Raw genomic sequence first — 15,225 nt, 5'->3', positions numbered from 1 at the left:
TTTATACGGTATAAACCACAGCAGGAAAATTAAATGCAGTAGCAGCATTGCTGCAGTCACAGTAATAAAAGGATATAGGCACAGGATAGTTTATAGGGAGAGGTGGAACACTACTGCCAGCATTATTCAAATACATACATATTCAGCTCTAAGCACGAAACTTGTTCTTAAGTATCAATCCTTGATACAATTACTTAAAACACTCAAAAACCTCACTTCAATACAGGGATAATGGTCAGAATTTTAACTATCAATGGTAAAAAGACTCAAGAAGCAATGATAAAAATGCCAGCCAAAGCTTCTCTTAGGTGCAAGACTAACACACTACAACTCTTATTCAGAATAAGCTACTCTTCTTTTGATATTTAACATTAAAATATGCTTTTTCTGTTATTTACACAGTCTAATGTTAATGGTTAGTGATGGATACTCAGTGCTAAACACTTGAGTAGTACTTTATAACTTCAAAAATGGTGCAAGATTAACTAAATCAAAGCACCTATTTATTGTCCATGCTCACCTTCCTTTACTCCTATAAAAATTGCAAGTATTTAAAACTTTAAAATATGTATTATGTTACATACTGTGAAATGCTCCACTGTATGCAAGGTAACTTAAAGATACCCACCAAATATATGTCAAGAAATAGGCAAATAGAATGGCAAGCAAAAGGAATACATTTAATTTTCCTGGCTCAGTCAGCTTAGCATTGCAGGTCACCTTTAACTGCATGTGGTCTACCAGCACACAAAACATTGTACCTGCTGAACAGCGTATAGGTACAACTTTATAAAAAAGTATCAAGATTACCTTCTAGAAACTGTTACAAAGTCAACATAAAGTACTAATAATCTTATATTAATCTAGGATCCAAAGCAAAGAAAAAGAATATCTTAAAGCACCTTTTGCTTCTACATCTCTCACAGTTATAGCTACAGAACTGAAGTGTAGGAAGATACATTGCTCTAACAGAAACAAAAATCAAGCAGTAACCTTAATGACCTATTCTTAATGTTCAGGTGTCATCTAGTTTTCAAATTAAGACAAACAACATTGCATAATTTTCTCAAGCAAGAAATGTTCATGTTCCTTCAAAGTTCAGCTTACCTTTTACCCCGGTTATTCAACAGTTACTTTCCTCTGTCTTATAATGTGGCAGAGTACGAACATTGAGGAGTTAAGTAAATGATTCTACAATACACTGAACTTGTAGAAAGATCAAAATCATAATCAGACAGAAAGTCTTTTCTTAAAATTTTGTGAAGATATTGATGAAACTGAAGTAATATGTAATAATAGCATAAATAATAAATAACAAAATAAGTAAGAGTAACACCTAATAATACCTCCAGTATATCATCGCAATTTTTCAATGAAACACAAAGTCTTTTGGTTGATCCCTGCAGACTAAGGAAGACATCCGGACTAACAATGTGCTTTTCTTCAAAAAAACACAACTCTTGTTTGATGAGCACAGTAAGAACTTACTACAGTAGAGGTCTACTCAAAATTCTGATTCTCCCAGTATTGTTCTAGAGACGCCTATAAAAACCACAGTGAAGTAGTAGCTCCATGAAAGAAACAAATAACAGAATTTCTTCAGATAAATGTTTGAGGATTTTGCCACCCATGGAATTTCAGTTTTACAGTCTACAGAGACAATTATCACTGTTACTATTCACTATTATTTCGTGCACAGGTTCTGCTGGGGTCGGGTTTTGAGTTTGTTTTCTTTCACGGTGAAAAGTAGAAGACTAAAATGTGTACTTTGAGGGGAAAAGGACAGCTGCAACTAATGCAGCCTTACAAAATTCTACATCTTACAGAGTAGATTTTAGGTATACCTGAGGTGATCTGTTTGTCAGTTTGATTTTACAATAATTAATTAACCCCAGGTGCCAAGCTTAATACTATTATGAGGTGTTTGTTGTGTTAAGGCACACTAAAAGATTACTCTGTTTTCCGTAATATATATGACATGTTACTGTAAGGTTAGAAAAATATGAGGTAGTCAAATCAGCAATTCCATGATAAGCATGATAATTGCAACAGAATTTCCTACTTTTCCTCTTACTAAAATACAATTTAAATAAAAATGAGCTTATCTGCTTATATAGTTCTTCCTGACCTCCACAAGAGTTCATTTTGCTGTGCCATCTATACCAACTGGTGCCAGTTCCAGTAGATTACACGCAGTTGATTATCAGGCTGATACAGAATACAGCACAAGTTAACACAGAACTTTAGCAGGCAACAAATCAAACAACAAGATGCCACCTTTGCTCTTAATCTTGCAGACTTTAAAGATATATATTACTGAATATACTCAGACAGAGTAGCTTTCTAATGAAATTTTGTTTACACAGTCACACTCTGTCAGTCCTCCCAAATAACTAGACTTTCAACACAATTTGACATGAAATGATACGTTAAAAAAGAAAAAATTACACTCCTACAAAGTCAGTAAACAACAGGTGCCCAGAAACAGAAATACTATTCGTTGGCACCAACAGTAAAAGACTGCAGCACGAAAGTCACCCCTTTTTGAACACCAGAGAACCCACACAAAAACTCAAGTCTTAGGAAACAGGAACCAGGTTCTGCAGCTCATAGATAGGTATTAAAGACCATCTGTACACTGAGCTACACATGGTATATACTTATTGACCAGTTTTTAGAGGTGTTTTAGAGGCATTCTTCTTTCCCTCTGACTGAACAGAATTTGGAAGAAGTCAACATGGATAAGCATCACCATTAGTATCCATACCACACAATTCTCATTTGAATAGTATTTATCTAGCATTGCTTCAATAATTAAAATCGAAGTAATTTCAAAGTGGTTGCAAAACACTTCTAGTTATCTTTAGCATTCTTACAATTTTGCTTCATACATCAAGAACAGTTGAGAGGATTAAACAGTCAAATCTATTACACTGATTAACAAAAACTTAAAAAATTAATAAAAATGCAGTGGGATACTGCATTACTGAGATGAGTCTGGAGCTTTTTTCCCCTGAAAATTTACACAAAACCCCCAATGTTCAAATAACATCATTAAGTTTATGAAATGAGGCAATTAACATAGGAATGACATAATTAGAATTGCCTTTGCAACACTCTGCTTTATACAGTACTATAAATTGACTCTTCAAGACTAAATCAGATTTTTTTTTTTTTTTAAGAGAAAAAAAGGAAACCATTACTTATGCAGCTGAATGGTAACCCAAAGAACTGCAGTCTGTTCCTATTTTTGCCACAGAATCTTATGCGATGCATGGCAGGTCAATTTTATCTTTTCACAGTCAGTTATTCAGATAGTGAGGAATACCTAATGAACACTTGATCTGAGTGTTTAGAACTTGATTTGTAACAGCCCACACAGAGCATTAAAATACTTTAGAAAGCATCAAGCGCCTTTCTCCCAAATGAAATTCATAGACCTGACATATGAATGTAGGCTCCTTCGCAACATATTGGGAAAATTTGGGCAGTTCAGAGTGCAGTTCACAAACGAACACAGAGCTAGCCTATGGAAATTTTCAACGAGTAGAGGTGTGTTTTAAATTTTCCCTTCCCATGGGCCTAACAACGAAACTCACAGCTACAGCGGAACACGGTGAACGTCATGCGCTGCCTCAAACTCTAATGTTCAAGTTTCTCTCCTCAAAAATCAGAGAAGGTGTAACGTTTCTTTAAGAACTGGACAAGCAGCAAGAAGATGCCCATAATGAATTCCCTTTAGCCAGTAGCTCAGTGTTTAGAACACTTGTCCTGGCTCCTGCATTTTAGGTTCTCCTCTGACACCCTCCAACTTCTGTAACAGTGCCCTGGGGCTCCTCGTCACTATTTTGTTCTTTTTGCCTCTTCAATCACCACTTCTTACACATTTGCCGTCTTCAGTCACAAGCCCATTTTTGTTCAATTTGCATCATATGAGCCATCACAGCAAAGAGTTTTAAATTTCCCCTTTCTGCTCAGCCCAGACCAAAGCACTTCTAGCAGAAAAGGAATTTGTGTAATTCAGCTGCTATACAGCAGCTACTTACTATGTAGTAAATTCACATTTTTCAGAAGTCATAAACATATAATGCTAGTAAGCTTGCCTAATTTTCACATAAGTGGCAAGAAATACTTCCTTTACACAAAGGTCAATCCCAGACATGTTTAGTTCCTTCTTTAGTCCCTTTCAAAGATAAGGCTGCCAGGAACATTAGTAAAGCAAGGTGTTCTTCCACAGCCTCATGGTGGCCTAAGTTTTTCCCCAAAAAGCTTGAGGTAAACATCTGGGCCCTGAAAAAAGGGATATTATAATGGGATGTCAAGCAGCACACTACCAACCCTACTTATGAGGCACACAGCCTAATCTCTAATCATTTCTAAATAACATCTCTGCCATAGAAACCAACAATACTTAGTGCAGCAGTCATCAGAATATAACTAAGCTATTTATTCTGTAGCTTCAAATTCCTCATTAAAATTAAATCATACCAAAAGTTTGGTGGGTTTTTTAATTATACCTTTATATATTTGCTATTGATTTTGTAAGCACAGTGCCCAGAAGAGACTAAATACACATTATGAATGAAAACACATGCTTTCAACTCAGTGTCTGTTTACAAAAATGACAGCTACCCATATCAACATTTTCAGACCAACCTCTTCTTATTGCAGAATAATATTATATATGCAAATGGATAGCTTTTGAGGTCTGAGCAATAAAAATGGTTCCAATCCTCAAGCCATATGGCTTCAGCTTGGCAAAAGGGAAAGCTTTAAGGATGCCTGAAGATCAGATTATCCAAAGAACAAAGACAAAAAATAAAGTAGAAACTAGAGTGCCCTTACTGGGAGGGGAGGGGGGGAGACACCACTGTATCTGGGAAGAAAGATATCCATATTTACTGTAATATGACAACAATCTAGATTCCAAACAGGTTTACAGAAGAGGAAAATAAGGAAATTCACCCTAAAAAATGACCCTACTCCTCCAAGATACACTGTATATTTGATATACTATATCAAATAAGACATCACATGCAGAAGGTAATCAAATTTACCAAGAGAATGAGCCTCCATACCACATAGGATTCATTGACTGAAGATTAGTATTTTGCAAAGCACAGGTCATTCTTTAACTATAGAACATGTAAGATTAAAAACACCAAACAAAAAATCTGTAGCCACAAAAAGTTAGGTGATTAACAGCTTTAGGAAACTGCAACTTTTTTCACCACTTGGTGGTTTTAACTAGAATAGTGTTTTGTTATTATACAACATACAAAGCAAATTAAACTTGATAAGTGAACGTGCTACAACGTGCTATGAGAACCACTGAATGTCAAATAATAGGTTAGCGCTTCAAACTGCATTGCTTCACTTGGTATTACAGATCATGAGATCTTCTGGATTACCATGTTTCAGTTCATGAAAGGTAGAAGAAACTTTAATGTCCTATTTCTAGCAAACTTCAAGTCACAGAAAAAGGCCAGGACTTGCAAAGGCAAGCCACAACATCAACTATTTCTAGAAGATCCACATCAAAACACTTCCAGAGCAGGAGAAGCTGAGCAGCTAGCAGAAAAAATTGCTGACACACTGGCTGAACACACTCTGCTAGAAAGTCCCTCCAAGTATTCCCTGAAGATTTTACAGGTATTACGACCTGAAAAAGCATAGTATCTCCACTCAAAGTCACTTTAAAAAAAAAAAAAACAAAAAAAAAAAAAAAACAAACCACAACACAACAGCAACATGTTTTTTGCACTGCTCAGACATACAAAACTGAAAACAAGCTTCATGCTCACACCTCAAAGTTTCTTCAAATTCAACTTCAAAGTTTTGTCAATGTGAGTAAAAATCCATGCATGTATTTTGACAAAACAGGACCTAAAATATGATAGTGGTGAAAAACTAAGCAAACTAAGAAAAACACATGGCAAATATTGGTAAGGTTTTACCTTGCAGGTAATTCTGTAGTCTGTAATTCAAGACTGTTTTTTTTCTACCAATGTGTTATTAAGAAAAAAAGATCTGCCAAAACCCCATACTTTTATTATTTTAGTCATAAATTTAGATTTAGAGGTACAACCACATCACAGTGCACACTCTTCTGCATTACCAGATGAAGATGGAACTATTCACCTACGCCATTAACCAGACCTAAAGACACTTTTTAGAAGATTATCCAAGAACAATGGAGATCAACATCCATCCAAAGTGGAAGTGAGCTTAAAAACCAAATATTAAGGAGACTAAGGGTCTGAAGACTGACATTTGTTATTCAATTTCCTGTCACTATAAATATAGCTCCTTCATATAATACACATTTGGTCAATACATCCTTTCATTTCAATTTTTAGGTAATGATTTTGAATAATGCAAAACTAAGTCTACCCACATCCGCAGAAAAGTCTATTAAGTTAGTTGTACAGGATGCGTGCAGGTGAGCAGTTTTGCATTAAGGCATTTAGGGCTAAAAAAGAGCCAAAGCAAATCTGCATTATTGTGCCACTGTCTGTTACCACCCTGTATTGAATTTAGATGACAAATTTCCCATAGACAACTATTAATCTAGCAGTAATAAAAACACAGTCATCATTATAAATTTAAAATTCTTTTTCAAAAATGTGTAAAGTTAAATTGTTAAAAGAATACACCAATAATAGAAATTAGCAGTCAGTTATGTTCTTTGTACCCTCACAGGAAGATTCCCAGGTGAATGACAAGGTATTTTGCCATCACAGTGGGCTTGACCACCAGTACCAGTAAAATGTGTCAACAAGAGATGTCAGTTCCTTGATGAGGAGAAAAAGATATAACAGGTTGAAACATAAAAAATTAGATGCACCTGTTTATCAGCACACTTGCTAGAATGTCTACCCTTGTTTTTCTTTCCCGCCTAGTCACAAAGGCTACACAAAAAAAATCTCTAATGGAAAACTAAAGCAAAGGAATCTGCACGGAAGCAGCCTTCCTAATGGGTATGCTTCAGTGTGTATCCCAAAACTGATGATAAACAGGAATAGGAAGGTGCATGTACAAATGCACCTGAAGATGTTTCCTCATTGGACCCTAGTACCTCTAGTTTATCACCTGTGTTATTTATTATTCAGTGCTTCAGGAACCAGATTTCCTTCATGCTTTTCAGCAAAAATTAAATTTATCGGAAAGTGCTACTATTAAGCAGATGTGCCACATAATTAGCAACGACAAATCCACTTACTTTTTTCTCCTTCTCATGATGTTTATCCTGAGAGTGAGAGGAAGAATCACTTAAACTTTGATCATATGACCTATTAGATCCCCGTTTGCTCTTTTTCTAAAAAGAGAAAATATATTTATGGATAGAGAAAAGGAACCATTTGAATAAATAAAAAGTATAAAGCATTTCAACTGATAAGATGCCTTACTGCTTGAAGAAAAAAAAAACTTCAGTTACTGAAAAACTGACAAATTACTAAACACTAATATAATTAACAAGACTACCCAATGTATACCAGGAAAAAAGCCTATCCTTATATCGACATTTACACCTCCCACGAATTTGCAAGATATGCTTTCCACAAAGAAATGAGATATGCCACTTTTTAAAGGTTAAAAGATGCTAGACACATTTTCAAGTTTTCGTAACACAAAACAGAAGAGATGCTGCTCAAATGAGCATCACATGAAGCCACGGTGCTAGCACTGCCACGTGCTTGAAATGCATTGTCAGGTGGCTGTTTTATGGCTTCACGATTTATTATTCAAGTGACCTGTCTGCAGTATTTTCATTAAAATATAGGATACAGAATCCTACGGTCATGTATGCATTTACAAGCGGCAGACATAATTGCCTGTATTTCTGTAATGTTTGAGAGCCTAGTCCAGGTCTGCAAATACTTTATGCTAGGCCAGTGTTCAAAATGTTTGTTATTTTATCATAACTGAGGTAGCATTATAAAGACACTTCAGGTCAGTGCTTTGCCAACCAAAGTTTTCAGTGGTATAGTAGATATACACCACCCACCATCTTCAGTAGTAAATACTAAACACCTGTATTTACCAGGCATTAACAGTCACAATAATCCTAAAGAAACACTAAAACACTTAAATGATCTTGCCAGTCTTTACTGTTCTTACCACTACAGTTTTGTAATGGAAAGCTAACTAATTACATGTCAAATACAGAGTTATGTCTTTATCATTAAACTTGCTTTTTAAATAAACGTACATGTTCTCAATCATAGCAGCACTGAACATTCAAATCAAATGCATAATAGTGTAAGAGCTTACCTTCACTGCTAAGTAATAGACCATTTTTGTTCTTTTTGTATACTTAGCTCAAGATAATAAAAAAAAAAAAAATCTTAGCTTAGTAAGGGCCTAGAAAGCCCTGACTTATCTTCATTATGAAGCAAACTCTTCAATATTCACAAGAGCACAGAGCTAACCTCACCAAGCTTATCTTCTAGAAAGCTAAAATGGTTCATTGGCCCTGTGTTTTTACCTCACTGCAATCTGTTCAAAAGTCACCCAGGTATTCACCTTTTTTAGCAGTGAAAACAAGTAATCAGCAAATTTAACTATACTTACAGCAGCATCTGAACTTAAGTCTGTATATTTTAATTTTCATAATTCAATATTCATAAATAACATTTTTTAAACATCAGTAAGTCTTTCAAGTCCACACACTCACACACGTACACAGAAACAGGTATCTGGAACTATCAAACTGGTAAGAAGCGACAGGAAAGACTCCAGAGGTCTGATCCAAAACCTACTAAAATAACTGAAAAATTTCGAAGTTTTTTGTTCGCTTGTTTTTTAAAAATCAAACCTCAAGTCACTTCCTTGAGGTTGTGTTTCAGAGACCTTATAGGCAGGCAATATCCACTGGCTACATGGTGACAGATAGAACAAAAGGAAAAACACTTAAAAAAAAAGAGTAACAGAAGGAGAAAGAAATGGAGGGCTTCTTTAATCTCTAGTATACAGGATAACAAATAATATTTTCTAGATTATTCCAAAATGGACTAAATTCCTAGAAGCCAACTAATCAAATAGCAAAAGAAAACATTACAGGAACTTAACGAAAAAAACACTAAATGTGCATGCTATTTCTGGCAGAGGGGAAAAACCCACACATCTAGAAAGTAACCACTTACAAAAACATTTTCAGCTAGTATTTCTGTTAACTGTGATTAAAACATTGCTTTAATGAAATACAATCTACTTTCTGAGCTACATGAAAATATTATTTCTAGTGTTAATAGCAATTCAGAGTGAAAAAAAGTCAGTGACATTTATTTATAGAATTTAACAAATACATACCAGTTTACTAAAATGGTATTTACAGTAGCCACAGTATTGGACGTTATCTGCACCATTGCCTTCTTCTTCACAAAGAAGTCCTGCAAATTGTGCACTAAAAATAAACCAAACAACATTCAAGGAAAGCAATTTTACATCAGCTTGTACCACAATATCACAGCTGATAATGTACGGATACTTATGTCTGCATTTAATAGAAGAGATTTCCACACAAGTGACTTCTAATGGCATGCAAGCACATAACCGACCTTTGTAGCCCACTGAAAAATGTGTATGGTTTATACTTTGGCCTGATGCCTTTTTCATAGTCTTTAAGCCACTCACATAAGCTCATAGCTTGAAAATCCACATTTATTATGCAGCTACTCCCACAAATAAATAAACCAAGCAATTTACAATGATTCCTAGCTCAAATTCAAGCCAAAAATTATCTATGGAAAGAACAGTTTTCAACAAAACCATACTGTAGATCCAAAGAATAATTTTTTCTGAAGTTGCATACATCCTTCTCTGCTTTGCCAGGAAAATTACTTTTTTTTTTTTTTTTAAATAGAACTTCAATGACATAATAAAACAAATCATATTTATTGGTACAAGACTTACAAGTTTCCTTGCCTGGGCTAATTATTACCTTATTCTACTACATTTTTTCAAATCAAATTTGCTTTTCACCATTTGTAATGTTGATTTATATTCTTTATCAAAAGTAACTTAGACATTGAAAAAAACAAATATTCAATTTCATTTTCCATATCATTTTCATTAGCATAATAATGCAATGTTACAGTCAAAATGATGCACGGGAGTATTTAAATGAAAGAACAATATATAAGGCAGCTTATTTTCATTGCTTTTCAAAATCACTTTACCCTCGTTTATACATTATGTTCTTGGGCAATCCCGAAATACTGCTTCCTAAACATATGCACACCTACAGCAGATGCCAACCACAGAAAATATTTAAGAGGATCTCTTTAAGTGAAGATTTATCGTTCTAAGCTTGCCATACAAAAACAGATGGACTCAAGCCATTCTTCCTTAGACATTAGTTTTGTTAACTCAAAATTGATACACCTCACCCTGGATCTCTGCCTTCCATAGTTTTCACATTTTTCTTCCATTGTTTAAATATTACAGAAGCCTCTCAATATCTTCAGTCACAGTACTCTCCAGCTACATACCATTTTATAGTACATACCTAGTTTTCTTAGAATCAAAAAATTCTAAAAATCGGCAAGATAAATATTTTAATCTTGAACCTGATTCTCATGTTCTTTATGGCATTCACTGAAAACAGGGTTTTGGAAGAAAGGAAAAGATGAAAAGGACTCTTGTATGCATCTAAGTGTTCAAAAGAAAAGAGACCTTTTCATCCAAACACTTGGACGTATACATTTTTTCACATCTGTAAGTAACCTCTTTACATGGTATGCACACTTTGAGGAACACAATCCATTTTCACCATAAAAAGAAACTTGACGTTGATCACATCCAATGAAAAATTAGATGCTTATGAGAGTAAAACCTGCCAGATAGTCAAGCAATTGAAAGAAAAAAAAGAAGAGCTGCCAAGAAATCAGCGCTTAAACTACAGAATTATATTCTTTAAGATCTGCACAAGACATTCAAAGTATCACTCGATTACACTGAAGAAAATACATTTAAGTAATTTAAGTAGATGTGCAAATACCATTTCCCTGACTTAGCTGGTCGTGAAGAACCATACTGGGGCACTCACGAAATAGATGGGTAAATCCACAGATTATGTAGCTAGACAGTCTGTGTAAATCTGCTATCTATCTATTGCAAAAAAGCTTCAGCTGAATTTGAAAAATTCACTGAAATTTTTTGATTGAATTTTGATTGAATTCATTGAAAATAATGCCTGTAAATTTTGGGGTGGAACTCCTTTTGCCTCCTTTTACCTGTTGACATGTGCTTTAATCTAATTATCCAGCCTCTTTCAGAAGCCCATAAAGTGAGACAAGCATCCCCTGAATGCAAGAAAACCTGAATATCTTAAAGTGGCATGAATCAGATGGTGGACACAGCTGTTTTCCTCCAACAGCTATACATGAAACCTGAATGAATGAATAGTTCAGGATAGATGTGTACCATTTAGATAAAACCACTGAGGTGAATTACCCCCAAATGTTTGGAAATCTGTACCGGAAGGGGTGAATCTAGTGCATTTTCATGTATAGCTCAATAATTTTTCCCACTGATTTACCAAAAGCAAACATCAAATCAGTTAGCAGGTAAACAAATAACGTCTTCACATTCCCGTATCCTATAAAATATCATCTAAGAAAAATAACGTAAGACAAAAAAAAACATTAAACCTTATTCACAGGAGCACATAGCATTTAATACAACCCAAGGGAGTATTATCAGACAGCTTTTGCAGCTCACAGCAATATCTATGCTGCCACTGCCATATTGTTAGTAAACTCTATTATAATAAAGTTAGATATTTCTACACAAACCACTTTACTATATTTCTTTACTCAGAAATACACTATATTTCTTTACTCAGAAATATACTAAATAAAGAGTTTATTCATTACTTTATGTGCATTGATTTTTTCTGGAACATCAGAGATGTTAAATAATAAAATATACTTACCATGTTACGTGAAAAGCTTGTCGACATCCATGTTTATTACATGTCATACAAGCACCAGTGGCTGCTTTACTTTCTCTGCCTTGTTCATCACAAATATAGCATGTCTATCAAAGAGAAAATACTTAACATGATAAGAAGCATACAGATAAATTCTGTGTTACTCACAGGAGATTCTAGGGTGAGAACTACTGGATTTTGCAGCTAAGCTTATAGAAGAACTTCTTTATAACTAATTATGTTTGTTTGCAAAAGGAGATCACCTGGTAGACACTTGGGATCTGTGTAACACTTCACCAACGCTAAAGCAGGACAAATACTAATTTACTTAAATCCTGTACCGCTATTCAACTAGCCAAACGGTTAAACAGCCAAAGGTTAATAGCGTTAGGCTTCAAGATCTTCCTTGCTTTGAAGTTTGTGTTTATGTCCTTTTAGGTCGCAATCATTTTCACATTCATTTAACATTACCTGTATTGGTGGCATTCAGAAACATCAAATTAGACTGAGTGCCTAATGGCATGAGATACCATATGGTATACACGCATATGTCTACAAAATTACATACAGAAAAATGGCAAACTTAAAATTTTATTTGTACATTTGGTGTAAAGAATTTTCAGAAGTCTCATAGCATGCTTCAGTATTCATATGATGCTCAGTTACCTTTAATTAAATATGGTGTTTAACAGAACTCTGCTTTAATTTCAGTATGACTTGGACAGCCCCATAAATCTCTTAGAAACTAATCAAGCAAGAACCTTCTGTAAACAAAGCTTAAATTAGTGTATCAAACCCCTTTCAACCTCAAAAACAAGCTAAAATGAAAACAACCTGTTTAGTACCTGAAAATCTTTTCATAGCATTTCTGCCAATTTATTTGTTTTACTGGGATACTACAGCAATTTGTAATATTTTCAAAAATATTCTCAGTAAAATGGAAGAAAAAAAAAATCAAGACAAAAAGAATCCAAAATCTTTCTCATTAATCAATACCTTTTTTTTCTTAATCATGTGGCCAATAAACATGGATACATGCTGTATGGAAGCTCACTATTATACTAGACATCACTACAATCTCTCACCAGCATTTCAGGGAGAAACATCAGGCAAAACTAAATCTCTTCCCATTTTTTACCGTCCTAATTACTGAAATACCATTTAGAAAGATTCTATCACATCATATTTATGAGTAAAATTTAACAATTTAAGAACAGATTCTTAATGAAAGTATCCTCCAGCATTGGGGCAGTCAAGTGTCTGTTTTTAAACGAGAGAGAACCTTATTGAGGTAACAAACATCAACGACACACTGCTACCTCTGCAGAAATCCCATTACAAGATCTTAGATGAAAAAAGAGAAACTTCCCCCCCTCAAAAAAAAAAAAAAGTCTACATTTAAACTGTAACTGACTTATTGCAATTGTATCACAACCTCCCTTCAGTGAGGCAGAGAACGAGTAGAACAATAAATAAAAAGAATATCAACCATGGGTAGTAGAAAATACAGTTTAAGAAAAATGGACCAAGATACCACTGAAATAAAAAGGCTATAATGCAAAACCAGTATTACTTAGAAAGACATGAAAATGAGTGAAATTCTGAGATCAGAACAGCCTTTTACAGAGGTATTTCGAACAACATTTAACATGAGACGTCAGCTAACTAAAGCATTTTTGTTAACATGCAAGACTCTAGGGTAGGTGAGTCACTCTTGTATGGTTTCCACAAGACTTTTAAAAAGCATTAAACCCAATAGCTAATATATCCTAAAATCATACCCTATATCCTAACATTTGAAGGATGAGAAAGGGGATAATCCTACTTAATTCTTTGCCTTGCTCCCTTTGTACATCAAGGTAGTGCATACAGATAATTCAGTTGTTTGACAGGGTCTGAGACTGGCTGCTTTTTAGCTTTCCATACCATGACCTGACACATTTAGATTTTAGGAACAAACAAGGTCATGATCTATCAACCTCATCTGAGTAGCTATATTAAGTGTAAGTAACTTCAAAAGTAAGACATCTCTATAAACAGAGAGTTCAACAGACGCCATAAAACTCAAGCTCCAGTTACTGTTCTGGTTTTTCAGAGTTTTGCCTTAAGATCTGTAATTTTTTTTCGTCCCTGAAGCTCAGAAAGAAAAGCGATATAAGCATTCCATTTAGTAAGGATGTAGGCCCTGTTTTTCAACATACATAGTGCATTTAGGGTCTGCGTTTCAGGACCCCTTAAACCAATTCACAGTAAAATGACTGAAAAATTATAACAAATTACTAGCTACGTTACGAACAAGTTTAAACACAACATGGTGGACTGCCTACCCATTTTAACAAGCTCAATGAACTTCTATCCTTCCTAAAATAGTCATGAGAAGTATAAAACCTGTTTCCTAATGTTCCATATGAAACAGGGCCAAAGAAGGTTCATCTTCCCATTCCAACATGGACGGTAAGTTCTCTCTAAAGCTGAGCTTCTCATACTTCTACCTTCTCTTAGACACACAAACAATTCCAGAAGCCTGAGAACCTTTATCTTTCTTTCACAAAGCAGAAAAATGAAGACTTTCATGCATTTGCAAATCCATGCAATTGCTACACCTTCTCTGAAACCTCTGGAATGTGGAAGTGTAAAACTCTCTGTGTTCCACCACCTACAGCAGCGCTGCTCTTCAGAGCTCTTAAGGGAAGAGAGTACTTAGACTTCTCCCAAACTCATTGGAAAATAAGCAAAACATTACACAAAGCTTTTGAGTCAGCAAGGAACTTTTACTCAAAAAATGCAACAAATATCTTAGTTTCTTTAATGGCAAAATACACATTTTGCAAAGCTGCCTTTACGTTTCTGTCAATATTTTTCCTTCAAAGATTCAAAACATAAACCTTCTTTGCAAAAGCAAAGACAGAAGGGAAGATGAGGCAAGCAAAACCTTATAAAACAAAAAATAATTTGAGAAATAGTTTACTCGTAACAGCTACCCAACAGCATTCCCTGCTTACAGAATCAAACCTAGGAGTTGTACAGAAATTTCTCATTGTTGCAGCAAGTACTGAAATAAAAGTCTAACAGCTGCCTTTACTACTAGGCAGATCAAGATTTTTTTTTTTTTATTTTTTCACTTATTTTTTAATCAGTTCTTAAAAGAGATTCCCAAAAGCAGTAATTATATTCAATTACCACATACTTTCAAATGAACCTGAGAGAGACAAATAAAGCTCACATAAAATAAATAGATATTATCCATGCATAACCATCCAAGGAATAACAAACATCTATTTTGTAGAGTT

At 34.6% G+C, this 15,225-nt stretch overlaps 1 protein-coding gene across 2 annotated transcripts in view; it reads right to left on the bottom strand.

The window, feature by feature from the left end:
• Positions 1-15,225, bottom strand: part of MLLT10 (MLLT10 histone lysine methyltransferase DOT1L cofactor) — a 134,700-nt gene that overhangs the window by 80,277 nt on the left and 39,198 nt on the right. For both annotated transcript variants that reach the window (XM_050892023.1, XM_050892024.1), the window contains exons 6-8: positions 11,939-12,042; positions 9,313-9,406; positions 7,223-7,318 (exon numbers count right to left, since the gene is read on the bottom strand). In XM_050892023.1, coding sequence (XP_050747980.1) covers positions 7,223-7,318; positions 9,313-9,406; positions 11,939-12,042 — 294 coding nt within the window. The remainder of the gene's footprint in view (positions 1-7,222; positions 7,319-9,312; positions 9,407-11,938; positions 12,043-15,225) is intronic.

The sequence above is a fragment of the Gymnogyps californianus genome, chromosome 2, assembly GCF_018139145.2.
Source record: "Gymnogyps californianus isolate 813 chromosome 2, ASM1813914v2, whole genome shotgun sequence".
Classification (NCBI taxonomy): Eukaryota; Metazoa; Chordata; class Aves; order Accipitriformes; family Cathartidae; genus Gymnogyps; species Gymnogyps californianus.
This window is presented reverse-complemented; position numbering and strand designations above follow the sequence as displayed.